This window comes from Euprymna scolopes, chromosome 14 (assembly GCF_053919585.1).
Source record: "Euprymna scolopes isolate OS-2025 chromosome 14, ASM5391958v1, whole genome shotgun sequence".
Taxonomy (NCBI): Eukaryota; Metazoa; Mollusca; class Cephalopoda; order Sepiida; family Sepiolidae; genus Euprymna; species Euprymna scolopes.
The window spans coordinates 32,402,735-32,418,181 of NC_136495.1; the positions used below are offsets into that span (position 1 = coordinate 32,402,735).

Genomic DNA, 15,447 nt, shown 5'->3' on the forward strand with positions numbered 1-15,447 from the left:
ACATATCGAAAAATGGAAAGTACTAAGATACATTAGATAAAAAACAACATACCCCAGACAGATTAATGACGAGAACGACCTGTCTGCCATCTAATATATAAAAGGCTATATGTTTGTCTGTCTGTCTCTATATTTCCGAACTCTGTCTCTTCCAGAACTAAAAAGTCACAGAGCGGCGCTAGGGGTCTCAAATGATTAGATTTTTTATGGACCATTCTTTTATGGGTCTTTAGCTGGTTAAAATTGTTCTTAAGGGGTCAAAATTGCAAAAATCGTTATACATTTGGTACATTCATGTTAGTTTATTTTTAATCAGTTCACCTGCGTGTCCCGTTGGTACAGTGGTAACGTCACCAGCTTTGAATGCTACAGTTTTGCTTTCGGTTTCGATTCTAGCTGATGGCACCCAAATACTTTTTTTTTACTTTTGAAATCACGACTTTATAATAACATATACGAAATGTGGACAAATTAAAATATCATATTTAAGCGTATTTTACGATCGAGTAAAACCATACCCTCCCTCCGTAGATGATGATGTGTTTGAGATATCCATGCTCTCACCAAAACAAAACATCGGACGAGCAAACGAAAACGTATCCCAACAGGAACTACAGAAAAAGATCCCAAATAGAATAGATATTATGTCCAACAGATACAAGATCTTTTAGCTGGGAGGAGAGGATGCTGTGACATGGCTCGTACCACATGACTTTCAGTCATCCGGAGATATAAAAGAAGGTGAAGCACGCAATAGGGCGTGATTTCCAGTGACATGGACATCTAATTAACTGTTATATCTATATCTATAACTGTTAATTATTTGTAAATACGTCTCGTTCTTATTCCACTATTTAATAAAGTAGTCATCTTAATTTTCTCCGTCTTATCGTTCTTTTTTTTTCTTTTTTGTGCGATATAACACGACGGCAGTGCAAATGTCTTGAAACAATTTAAACCAGAAATACAATAGTGTAAAATAAAATGGTTTTTTCAATAACCCATTAAAAATATATATTTACGAAATTAAATTTAACCGAATGCATTTCAGTTCCTTCATATAAAATATGTTGAGGTAGATGTTTTAATATGTTGTTAATAGTTGGCAAAAAATAACGACGGAATACATTCAAACCCATCTCTGGGTTTAAATGTTTTAGCAAATTATTATGTATAAAAATTATGGATACAAATTATGTATTCTCTCTCCACTTCTTTTGATAACCTTTGCAAAAGAATTTGCGTTATTGCAACAGCCGCTTACCATTGTTTTATCGTTGACGACTACTCGTCTTCACTGGAATTTGAGTGGCAAAAAGCTTTTCCTAAGGTCCCAGCGTCTTTGCATTCAACCAGCGGACGACTAGCTAGTTCTTTCTCTACTTGGCCTTTCCATCATCCTTCACTCTCATTATTTAGTGTAGTGCCCGTTTATGGGAGCACTCACAAAAAGGTGCGATATCTTACAATTATAAAGTTTCAGTTTTCATGATTCCATGTGATGTTTCTGTGCGTTTTGCATCTGTAGCCGTTTCTATGCATGTAGTTTATATGTGGTGTTAGTCTCCACATTCATGGGGTTTTCTTTAATATTTCTGCAGTTGTTATTAAAACTTTTACATCGAATGATTCTCTAGATGGAGATTATCATGATCGTTAAGAAATATAGTTTTATAATAATTGCATTAAATTAATAATTTATTTTTATTTTTATAAAACCGATTCTCTTTTGATTAATATTCTATACTTAGTAATGATATAATTTTGATTAATATCCTATACCTAGTAATGATATAGTAATGATATAATTTTGATTAATATCCTATACCTAGTAATGATATAGTAATTATAAAGTTTTGATTAATATCCTATACTTAGTAATGATATAGTAATTATAAAATTTTGATTAATATCCTATACTTAGTAATGATATAGTAATGATATAATTTTTTTTTTTTGCATAGGCGTCACCACTTATCAAGGCCGATAGGCCACTCAAGGATAAGGGTTAAAGAGTATAGAGTAGTCAAAAGGACAATATAGTAATCGATAGTAATGAAAGTTCGGTAAATTTGTTAACTTAAGTGGAACGGCTCATCAGAAACTTGTTCATATTGGACTTGAAGACAATCATATTATAGACAGCTGGAAAGCAGGAGAACGGAAGACAATTCCACAGGCGTGCAGTTCTAAGAAAGAAGCTTTGATCATGGAATCTATGTTTAGGTTTAGGCACAGATAAAGAGTGGGGAAAATTATTGATAATGTTTTCAGCTAGTCTAGTGTTTCTTGTGAAAGTTTGGCGAGAGGGGGACCATAGATTGAAGCTCAGTCGAACACTTTCCATGAAAATAGCGACAAAGCAGAGACAAACTCGGAACATCTCTTCTGTGAGATAGAGGTTGCAGCGAAGAGAAAAGGACATCTCCCACCAGGCTATGAAGTCTATTTTGAACCCTATCAAGGCAGGACAAGTCCTTTCTAGCAGCTCCTGCCCAGATGTGGCAACAGTATTCCATCCTTGGGCGTATCTGGCTCTTATATAGATAGAGAATTGGATCAGCAGTCAGATATCTACTGGATCGATAGAAGGATCCGACCATTTTTTTAGCGGCCTTGGCAACAGATTTGATGTACGTATTCCATTTAAGATCAGGAGTAAAGGTCAAGCCCAGAAGCCTGTCAAAACTTGAGGTCTTCCCAAGACGAGAGCCATTCATTTTAATTGATGCCAGATGGGGATCAGAACGTTGATGATGTAAAGATAGAAGCTTCGTTTTAGATGCATTAAAAGTAAATAGCCACTCCTTTCGCCATTGTACAACGTGATCAAAATCAGAGGAGAGAGAATCGGAGAGAACTTTGTCATTTACTGTCTTAGATGTGCTACCATCGATGGTAGTGTCGTCAGCAAAAATGTCTACGAATGATGTAAGGATGTGATTTGGAAGATCATTAATGTATATCAGGAAAAGAGGATTGACACCTGAGGGACTCCAGCATTTATACTGTGAGCGTCTGATTTTTGCCCTATTACTCTTATGAACCTATCAGAGAGAAATGATTTAATAATTGAGAAGACATTTCCAGCTATACCATAGCTGGAGATCTTGTGAAGTAAACCTTTATGCCATACCCTATCAAAGGCCTTTAATATGTCAAGAGCAATTGCCCTAGAAAGGTTGCCTCTGTCGAGAGATTCGCTAATCCTATGAGATATAACTGTAAGCATATCTGCTGTAGATCTAGCAGAACGGAAACCATATTGTGTGTCACTAAGAAGGTTATTTTTGCTGAGATGGTTGATTACTTCTCTATTTAACACACATTCCAGCAACTTACTCATGACGCAAAGGAGACTTATTGGCCTGTACTGAGAGGGGAATGAACGAAATAATAATTTTGATTAATATCCTATACCTAGTAATGATATAAAAAATGAAACTATGACTTTCCACTAGAATCGAAACCAGAACGTTTAGCACTTCAGCCTTAGCCGTTTTTCATCTCTCCATCATTGTTTCTGTCTGAGCTACAGACAAATGAATATGAAAGGTTAAAAATTAAGCGACTTTGAACTATGAATGTTTAATTTTGCGCATGTACAAAAGTAACAGCAGGAGTAATATTTTATTCGACTTACTCTAACAAAGTCAGCTGTTTGTTTTCATTTTTAATCTGTTAGTAGCAATTTTTTTGCCGGCTAAAAACCAACTCAAACGTGTGATACAGGCCCAAGTAGCCTATATATCAAATTATAACTCTGTAGACCAAATATTCAAAAAATGAGTTTGGTAGAGACTTTTCGCACACACACTGACAATTTCACTTATCCTGGTGTTCTTGCAATACAGAGGTTCATATTTTGGCCATATAATCTATATATGCATAAAAGTGAGAATGTGTGCGAGGACAACTCTCAACCTATATACGCAATGAATTTTTTATCTACAGATTTGAAATTTAGTATAAAGGGTATTCAGACACGTGGAAAACTTTTTTAATCGGTTTTCATCCGGAAAAAGAAACAGGCTTTTAACGGGTAAAAATTGAAAAATTGATACTTGGGTGTCATTGGATTTTTTTTCGCTCGCATGACTGAGTATATTAAAAAGATCGTTTTAATAATTTTAAATAGAATAGTTTTAATTTGTTGATCTTATATGAGAAATATTACTTACCGAAGTATAATACCATTCGATTGTATTTACTGCAGTTGTGAAAATATCTCGATACCTGCCAACCCAAACATTGCAGATAACGCCACGTACTTCACGCTATAATAATAATAATAATAATAATAATAATAATAATAATAATAATAAATAAATAAATAAATAAATAAATAAGAAACCCAAATACACAAACATAAAATGAAGACAAAATGATCAGCATGAGGAAAGCAATGTGGAGAAAACGGAATATTAGAAATGTAACTGACAGGGAGAGGTTAAACAAGAAACATTAAGAACTGGACCAAAAAATAAAAGCAAAAGAAGCGAGATTGAGACGGTATAGATATAAATCTAAACAAGGCAAACAAAACAGAACATTTGAAACTAATGAAAGCCTATTCTACAAAAATGTGGACGGAGGAAAAACAAAAACAGAACAACCAAATCTGACAGAAACAAAACTCTACTGGAGTAAAATATGGGAAGAGCGACGAGATCACAATAGCAATGCCGAATGGTTGAAAGATATGAAAGAAGAGTTACAACAAATAGAAGAAGGAACAGTGAATGAAATCAACAAGGAAACCCTAAAGAAAACCATAGGAAAAATGGCAAACTGGACAGCAACAGGGCACGACGGGATACATGCATACTGGTTCAAAAAATTCACAACCGTACACGAAAGGCTAGCCCAAAACCTGAGAAGATGTATACAGGAAGCAAGCGTACCAGACTGGATGACAAAATGTAGACCCACACTGCTACAGGACACGGAGAAAGGAACCATCCCTAGCAACAATAGGCGAATCACTAGCTTACCAACTATGTGGAAAATACTGACAGCGCAACTGAGGGAACAAATATACCACTCCCTGAATAACCGTGGATTCATCCCCGAGGAGCAGAAAGGATGCCAAAAAAGAAAAAGAGGAACACATGACCTGTTATATATAGATCAAAAGAACCTAAAGGAGGTAAAAAGGAGGAGAAAGAATTTAGCCATGGCATGGATCGACTACAAAAAAGCGTACGACAGGATCCCCCAAGCATGGATAATAGAATGCCTAAAAATGTATAAAATACCAAGCGGGATCACCAACGTAATAGAAAATGCAATGAAAACATGGAGACTGGAATTGACAGCCGATGGACAACACATAACAGAAATTAACATACAAAGAGGCATCTTTCAAGGAGACTCACTATCACCACTACTGTTCATCATAGCCATGATGCCCTTGAACAGTATTCTGAGAAAGTGCCAAGCCGGATACAAGTTCTCCAATACAGAGGAAAAAATGAACCACCTGATGTATATGGACGATCTGAAACTTTTTGCAAAGACCGAAAAGGAGCTAGAGACACTAATCAACACTACCAGAATCTTCAGCCAAGATATCCAAATAGAATTTGGAATGGAAAAGTGCGCACAACTAGTTATAAGAAAGGGAAAACTGGAAACGACAGAAGGCATGGCACTACCCAACCAAACAGAAATGATGGCACTAGGGGAACAAGACGACTATAAATACTTGGGAATTCTGGAAGCGGACACCATCAGAGCAACAGAAATGAAAGAGAAAATTGGAAAGGAATACCTCAGGAGAACAAGAAAACTCCTGGAAACGAAATTATATAGCAGAAACCTAATAAAAGGTATAAATACATGGGCAGTATCACTAGTAAGATACTCTGGGCCGTTTATAGGGTGGACAAAAGAAGAACTGAGACAACTCGACCAGAAAACCAGGCAACTCATGACCATGCATAATGCACTACACCCAAAGGACGATACTGACAGACTCTACGTGAAAAGGAAAGACGGCAGGAGAGGACTGATCTGTATAAAAGACTGTGTGAAGGACACGAAAAAAGACTAGAAAAATACATAATGCAAAACACTGAAAGGATAATTATGGCAGCAAGAGACACCGAAAAAAACAACAAAACAGAAAACAAAGAGACAAATGACAAAACGATAAAAGAGAAGTGGGAAGAGAAACAACTCCACGGAAGATTCATAAGAATGACAAAAGATGAGAATAACGAAAACACCTGGACATGGATACGAAAAGGACATATAAACCGAGAAACTGAATCTCTAATAACTGCAGCACAAGATAATTCGATAAGAACCAAGCATATCAAAGCAAGGATCGATAAAACACAAGAAAACAGCAAATGCAGACTATGTGGACAGAGAGACGAAACGATAAACCATATAGTAAGTGAATGCAGCAAACTGGCCCAAAAGGAATAAAAAAAAAAACAGGCATGACCAAGTGGGGAGGGCAGTGCACTGGGAATTATGCAAACGACTGCATTTTGAGCGTACAGACAAATGGTACAAGCATAAACCCGCAACAGCACTCAAAAACGAGAACCACAAAATCCTATAGGACATGGACATACAGACGGACAAACCCATCCAAGCACGAAGACCAGATGTCATAATAATTAATAAGAAAGAAAAATCCTGTCAAATCGTAGACTTTGCTGTCCCAGCTGACCACAGGGTGAGTATGAAAGAAAAGGAGAAACGAAGGAAATACACAGAGCTAGCCAGAGAGTTAAAAGGGATTTGGATGATGAAGAAAATCAAAATAGTACCGATAATAGTAGGAACACTAGGAACAATTCCGAAAAACTTCGAAAAAAGAATGGTAGAAATTGGAATCAGAGGAATAACTGCAAAAATACAATGCCTAACGATAAAGAAAACGGCTGTAATATTAAGGAAAACCCTAGAATGTGGGGAATAACACAAGACAATATAACAAAGAAGCGTTACAGGGAATGAAGAACACCGAAGCTGCATATCAACAAGTTCTACACCACCATCATGCATCCCCCCATTGTTTCATCACTGCCTCCCCAATAGAAAAGTGATACCAAAGAGCCGAGAAGGGTCAAGGAGGATGGAAAGACTGAGGAGAGAGCGCTGGCCAGACCTCCGCTGGACAAGCGCGAAGAGAACTGGGATCGTGGGGAGGCTTAGTGCCACTCAAATTCCAGTATAAACCAATGGCCACTACCAGCGAGAAATCAATGGTATGAGGCTGTTGCGATGACGCAGATTCATTTGCAAATGCTATCGAAAGAGGTGGAGAGAGCTGGACGTCTTGGGAGACTTGTTGTCACTCAGCTTCCAGAGAACACCACAGGTCTCCAAACCGATCGTTTGTTGACTTGTGTGGCCAATAATAATAATAAATCATATGGTCAGTTAAAAAGATAGTACAGTGTTATATGATAAGATCCTGGAAGAAATACACAGCTCAATTATTAGTGAAGACAAAATGTAATGCTGTTACCCTTTGGCTGTGATCACAGCGTAGGATCTGTGGTAGGCAGTGCCAAGGGTCAAAACATTATTAATATTAATTAATCCGCGTAATGGCGGGTCGCTGGATTGCTTATTTTGATTAGAAAAATAAAAACAATTAGATTGGAAAAATATGAGTGATAGCTGAAATAATAAAAAGGCTACAAAGGAATGTTAACGTGCATTTCAATGGCTGACTCGGTAGGAGACACGGTTTTGAACGCTGACTGATCATAATATTTATTTTTTTATTACTTTTTTATTGTGTTTGAAAGATTATAGCCTAAAGTTAATCTCTCAAAGAAAATAAAGTTTGTGAAATATGATAAAACATGGAAAAATTTTATCGCAAATCTGAAAAACCTTACATTTCAAGTAAAAAACGCGCTATAAAAAAGATCGTGTTTAAATTTTTCTGGCAAGTTGAATATATGTTTTTTGGAATTATTTCCAAGTAGATTATTAAGTTAAGGTTTTAAGATAATGAATTAATAAAATAAATATACTTAGTTAGTATAATATATCCAAACAATAATAATAAGGATCAATGTAGAGACCAGGAGAACCGTGCAACTCAAAAAGATGGGGGAGAACGTCTGGAAATAAAGTTGCTTAAAGTTTTTGGAAGCAGGTGCGACCGTTACGGCGAAGAATTACTGTCAACAAATGGATTAAACTCATCAAAAACTTTGGCAATAAAACCAGCATTAGTCAATAGAAAAGGCCAAATTGTATTCCACGACAATGCCCGACCGCACGTTGCTAAACTGACCGGAAACGAATTGGGCTACGAAACATCGCCTTATCCACCATACTCTCCAGATCTCTCACCTACCGACTACCACTTTTTCAAGTATCTCGACAACTTTCTGCGTGAGAAATACTTCAAAAACCTGAGCGATATCAAAAACACCTCCAGCGACTTCATCGCTACCAGAACACAAGATTTTTTTTTTACTTGACTGGCATAAATGCATTTGTTTTGCGTTGACAAAAGTGTGTTGATTTTGATGGTACTTATTTGGATCAATACATTTTTGTTTGAGCCGAGATATGTTCATGTGAATTTAAAAGTTAAAAACCGCAATAACTTTCTTATCAACATAATATTCAGCTCTCAACTGAAGCTAAGGAAAAAATGTATAGTGTCGAAAACGTTGCAACAATAAAAAGAAACACAACTAGAAAATAGATTTTTCAAAGCTAAACTTTTCATTTTCATATATAACTGTAGATCATGAAATTGTTAATAGCATTCAACAATCCTTTCTGCAATCGGACCATATTTGTTAGAAATAAACTTCAGTCTAGCATTCCTAAGTAATTCGCAATGGTATTTTGAGTGATATCCGCACTGAAGATTTAACCTTCAACTTCCAGAAGAGCGTAACTTACAGCTGAATTTTATCAAGTACTGTACCACAGATTAAATTTGAAATTCTGTGCAGATTCCAGAGTTTCACAAAAAAATTCCATAGTTCAACAAGATACACCTGAAGAAGGTCGGAGGTTACATCGTTTGAAATGTTGTGCAAATTACACCCAAGATGAGAAAGGATGTCCGAATAATTCAAATAATTTGAAATAGCATTCATTTTAATCACATTCACAATCGTTTCTACAATCGAACCAAATTTGTTACAAACAAACTGACTTGTCTACCAAGTTTCAATCATGAATGTCCAACAATCTTTGTTTTGTTACCATTTTAAAAAAAAAAATGTTTATTACATTTTCACCTCAAACAAGGCACATTGCCACTTTGGTGTAGGGGCTACTATCAGGGGCAGCAACTACTGGGGCACTATGTAGGGATTTGGGCAGCAAGATGTCGGTTCACGTTACACTTGAACTTCTGCATGTCAGTACAGTTAGGGAAGCAGGGACCTGGAATGGAATTCCAGAGTCTAGCAGTTCTGGGGAAGAAACTACTGGAGTAGAAAGATCTTTTACATCTAGGGATCTCTACTGTGTGGGGGTGGGATTTAGCTGCCTGTCGGGTTTGTCGAGGGTGTTTACGTCGTGGGGGCACAAGTGTCTGCAGTTCGTCAGAGCATTCACCATTAAAATACTTGTAGAACAGGCAGAGGGATACAACGTTTCGTCGATGGGACAGAGGCTGAAGCTTAGATGCCAGTTCAGGGCCTATCAGATTGGCGACTCTCTTTTGAACCTTGTCTAGGAGCGAGAGACTAGCAGCAGATGCACCAGCCCAAATGTGACAACAGTACTCCATACATGGGTGAATGGTGGCCTTATAGAGGCACAGGATACTTTCAGGTGTCAGTAGTTTTCTAGCACAGTAGAGAGAGCCTACCTTTTTCGCAGCGGCCCTGGCAATGTTTTCAATATAATTGTCCCAACTTATGTTTCCTGTGAACGTTAGGCCAAGCAGTTTGAAAGATGTACTCTCAGACAGGGAGTCACTGGCCATTGCTATTGGTGGCAGAGAAGGTTTCTTGTAATTATTGAAGGAAACCAAATGTTCATCTCTTCCTTGATCAATAATGATCGTTACTTGATGGTCATTAACAAGTTTTGGGCAGCCTTGAACAGATGAACAGTCGTAACGTTTGAGCTCCATACATTCAAATGACCTGTAAAAATAGTTGCAGGGACATTTTGATGATCCTGAATGGATTTTGAACTTGTTGGACTATAACACCACAGATTTTTATCTGCGAGCCTATCTCAAGGATAATGTCTATTCTCTCCAAACTACCAATATACTCTTCCTGAACTGAAGAAGGATGTCAAAGCCTAAATCAATTTGGGGTTTCGTAAATAAGAGATGTAATCTTGAATGGGTTAATACTGACACCGTCCCGAGAGTGACAAGATAAGAGTGCGTTCGAGTTATTGACAATTCTGCACGCCTTATCCTGGTGTTCTTGCAATACAGAGGTTTATATTTTGGCCATATAATCTATATATGCATAAAAGTGAGAATGTGTGCGAGGACAACTCTCAACCTATATACGCAATGAATTTTTTATCTACAGATTTGAAATTTAGTATAAAGGGTATTCAGACACGTGGAAAACTTTTTTAATTGGTTTTCATCCGGAAAAAGAAACAGGCTTTTAACGGGTAAAAATTGAAAAATTGATACTTGGGTGTCATTGGATTTTTATATGTTTGTCAACTGCTTCACGACTGCGCATGCGCGGTCGTGAAACATGACAGCTTCCTTCTGTTAAGAGTAAGAAGGCTTGAAAACACCTTTTAAAGGTCGTGGCAAGCTGGTCTAATGGTTATTGTAGTTGACTCATTGTCTTTAAGGTTTGGTTTTAATCTCAGCTCGAGTAGTTTTTTACTTACAAGAAGTGAACTGTTTAGAAAAAAAAACATAATACTCGCATGTTTCAGTTTCTTTTCGTTTTCTTACTTCATTTTTTTTTCTTTTTTATGAATTAAACGTTACGTTTAATACCTACGGTATTTTTGTTTATAATAAATAAGAATTCTGCATTAATTAAAATATAATAATTATGCATACTTTACGCCCACGCAACGCTGGGTGACCTGCTAGTATATCTATAAAATTCAGAATGTATGTGTGTGTGTGTGGGTGTGAGGATAATTCTCAACCTATATACTCAATGTATTTTTGCTCTACAGATTTGGAATTTGGTATATAGGGTATTCAGACGTGTGGAAAACTTTTTAATCTGTTTCCATTCGGATAAAAGGGTTGCTAAAAAGGGTTAAAATTTTTAAATTGCTACGTTGAGGGGAGTCATCGGATTTTTATCTGTTCGCTGTTTCACAAATGCGCATGCGTGAATCGTTCAAATGACAGATTACTTATGTTAAGAATAAGTAGGTTTGAAAACACTTGTTAAAAATCGTGTCAAGCTGCCCTGATGATTATAGTACTTGACTTTAGGTTTTGGTTTCGAGCTCAGCTCCAGTATATTTATTTTTTACTTACAAGAAGTGAACTTTTAGAAAAAAAAAACATAATACTCGCATGCATATATCTCAGTTTCTATATGAATTAAGATATAATATTCATGCGTACTTTAAGACCGGGCAACGCCGGGCGGCTTGCTAGTTGAATTATAAAAGAAAGACTGTTGAACATGCATAAATGAAACTTGGTGGACAAGTTAAGCCTAGATTGAAGTTTATCTGTATAAAATTTGAAGTTGGATTGCAGAAAGGATTCAGAATTTAATGGCTGATTAGTTAGAACTTGGTTATCTGAAATTTAAAAGCAGTAACATCATATATTTTAGCCCACAACTAAAACTGATCGAAATATATAATGTCCGAAGAAATGTGTGTCAATAAAAAAATGGCCATAGGAAATTAGATTATGTACAAGGATAATAAAAATGCTGCTATAAAGTTTTTCTTACCTTTCCGACGTATTGGATTTCTGCGTTATCCATGTGGATGTAATTGTCAGGATCCGACATCTCGCACTTGGCGTTTCCGAGACAGCCTTTCACGAAATAGTCACCAAGTTGAATTTTCTGCTGTTTTTTGCACTTACCGTTTCGTAAGGAAATAATGTACTTGTAACCTACATTAAAACAAATACAAATATATTATTATACTAAATATGAGTCGTTTCGTTTTAAGAAAACCTTCTTTTTTTTTTTTACACAGTGGTCACCACTTATCAAGGCCCGGAAACCACTCAGGGATAAGGGTTATTGCAAGTACATTACGTTAGTGTGGAGATTTGATGAAGTGTTTACTTAAGGGGGGCGGTTTATTAGGAATTTCTTAATGTTGGACTTGAAGACATCCAAGTTGTAGTCCGGTGGGAAGCAGGCAGACGGAACAGAGTTCCACAGGCATGCAGTTCTAAGAAAGAAGCTTTGTTCATGGAATCCACGTTTTGATTTAGGCACAGATAAAGAGTGGGGGAAATTTTTCACAGTGGATTCGGCTAGACAGGTGTTTTTCGTGAAGGATTGGCGAGGGGGGACCAGAGATTGGAGTTCAGACGAGCACCTGCCATGGAAATAACGATAAAACAAGGATAGGTTCGCAACGTTTCTTCTGTGGGAGAGAGGTTGCAGGGTAGAGAAAAGGGCATCCCCCACTAAGCCACAAAGTCTATTTTGTACTCTGTCAAGACAGGATAGGCTGTTTTTAGCAGCTCCTGCCCAGATATGGCAGCAGTATTCCATCCTTGGACGTACTTGGCTTTTATATAGATAGAGAATTGCATCAGTAGTGAGATATCTTCTGGGGCGTTAGAAGGATCCCACCATCTTTCCAGCGACCTTGGCAACAGACTTGATGTACGTGTTCCATTTCAGATCAGGAGTAAAGGTCAAACCCAGAAGCTTGTCAAAACATGGGGCCTCTCCCAGACGAGAGCCATCCATACCAATTGATGCCAGATGGGGATCAGAGCGTTGATGATGTAAAGATAGGAGTTTGGTTTTAGACGCATTAAAGGTAACCAGCCACGTCTTCTCCCACTGAACCACGCGCTCGAGATCAGAGAAGAGAGAATCAGAGAGAACTTTGTCATTTACAGCCTTTGATGTGTTTCCGTAGATGATCGTGTCATCAGCATAGATGTCAACGAATGATTTAAGTATGTGTTTAGGGAGGTCATTGAGTTTGAATAATGGAGCTTCACCTTTATAATTAAAATCCAATAATTTACTTTTATCAATTTGTAAAGTCGGCTTAATATTGATTTACATTCGAGTTTAGATAATTATTCAAGGTTTTAATTTAGGAGGTTCGTTTTCATAAGTGACTTTTTCTTTGCTAATGTCACTGTATTATATTTCGAATATAATAGAAAATAAGACTAACAATATTAGATGGTTTGATTGGCTAGCCAGGAAGCAAGCATTTTCAATATAGGCAAGCTTGCAGCAATAGTATATATTAAGTATATTACTTAAATAAAGTCCTAAGTTTATCTACTCTAATAGAGAAAAATAATTCCCGGCATTTTTTTTTTTATCGTTTGTTTACTTTGTAGCATGGGGGGGTGACGAAAAAAGACAGGAAAGTAGATACAAATAAATACAAATACATAAATAAAACAAGAAAAACAAGTTTAAACAAGGTAACATGTAAAACATTTAGAATGAATTTTAAAAATACTTAACGTCCGTTGGCCATAATAGTCCTGCGTCTTTTTGCCAACTGACACGTTTTCGTGTCTTTTTTCATATATACACAAAACACACGCTCAACAAATACACCTTGGTTCATCGGTTGAATGATGCTCGGAAAATTTTGTTTTTATTGTTCTGTATTGACATAACGTATAATTAACCGAACAAGTAACCTAAATGTTTTTTTTTGGGGGGGGGCTATGTATACATATCTCTCGCTTTATCTAACTCTATGTTGGTTCAGCCGCTTTCTTACATTTCTTAACATCTAGAGAAAAGGTGAGTTGGTGGTTTTGCGTCGCCATTAAATTTACATGTGTTTCTGTGCACGCATACATATATTCTGTCCACAACAAGTACGTATGTGAATTGAATGGAAAAATAATAAGTCTCTTTACCTCTATATAAGAATAATAAAGAATGCTGCTACAACTACTTCTACTACTACTACTGCTAATAATAATAATAATAATAATAATAATAATAATAATAATAATAATAATAATAATAATAATAATAATAATAATAATAATAAACATACACTAGAAGAGCGTAGGGAGTATTTGGGCCTTGAGGAGGTTTATTATCACCCCAACCTCTCGAGAAGATCAATAGAAGATCATTTGAGTACGACTGTCACGATAATGCAAAGTCATTTAAAACGGTTTCAAAAGGAGGGATGGTACTTGAAAGATGAGGACACTTGTCACCCAGACTCCAGGGAACACACCTGTTTATGACCAATGAACACTCACATATGATGGTATGGATGAGAACTCCGAGTGAATAAATAAATAAATAAATAATAATAATAATAATAATAATAATAATAATAATAATAATAATAATAATAATAATAATAATTCGGATTTTGTTTACCAATGTCTCTCTAAAAAGAGATGGGATTCATTCTCAGAGGACTTTCTCTAAATCTCTGCTCCAAACAAGGAGCTTCAAAGATCAAAGAGTTTTCTTAGCTTATTTGTGGTAACTACAATAGCAGAGGTTTTAAGACCGCCCAAAACATCGGGGATTCATATTTTTTTTTAATGTTTTTCCAGACGACTTGATACTTCACCTAGCGTAAAAAACTACAATCAGGATGATTTGTTTTTTAACCTCGTGTATGCGGCTCGACTCCAAGGCCAACGGAGCATAATTGCTCTACTTCTCGTTCTCCTTCTCCCTCACATTCCTGTCCCAGGGTACTGAGAAGTCTACAATTTGCCACTTTTTTGAGACCTTGTCAATGACGACTAAATTCGGACGATTATGTTCCCATTACTTGGTCTTCATGATACTTTTGTCCTACCATACCTTTCCATTGCCATCCTCACTTGTTCTCACTTTATCAGTCACTACCTCGAACCTCTTTCCATCAGGCTTCACCCCAAATTTCTTACAAGTCTCCCAATATATCCGAAGCCCTATGCGATCGTTTCTGAACCAATCTGCTACATCTTGCTACAAGGTGCGCAATTGACTTTGAAAACTTTACACAAATCCGGCATTCTGCAACAACATCCTCTCCTAGAACCACTTTTTTTAACAGTGTTCCTAATGCCTGCTCTTATGCACCAGAAACAAAAGCTTCGATGAATGCTACATTCAAATTCCTCTTCTTCCTCTTTGCAACCTGCGTTACTGCCTTATCAGTCTTTAGTTGATCCTTAGTACCCCTCGAGCCGCGCCGGCACCCTTTCTGTTCACTAGGGACAACACCATCACTCAAAAGATGTCTGCGAAGTGCCCGCTAAACAGCTTCAGCATAAGGGGTAGATATTCAATCGGTCTGTAATTGCTGGCAGCTGTTCCTTTCGTAGGCTCTCTCCAAATCAATGTCGTC

The 15,447-nt window shown here is 36.8% G+C and overlaps 1 protein-coding gene across 1 annotated transcript in view; it reads right to left on the reverse strand.

The window, feature by feature from the left end:
* Positions 1-15,447, reverse strand: part of LOC145292711 (uncharacterized) — a 123,730-nt gene that overhangs the window by 49,991 nt on the left and 58,292 nt on the right. The window contains exons 9-10 of the mRNA XM_080138748.1: positions 11,865-12,031; positions 4,182-4,277 (exon numbers count right to left, since the gene is read on the reverse strand). Of these exons, the coding sequence (XP_079994874.1) occupies positions 4,182-4,277; positions 11,865-12,031 (263 nt within the window). The remainder of the gene's footprint in view (positions 1-4,181; positions 4,278-11,864; positions 12,032-15,447) is intronic.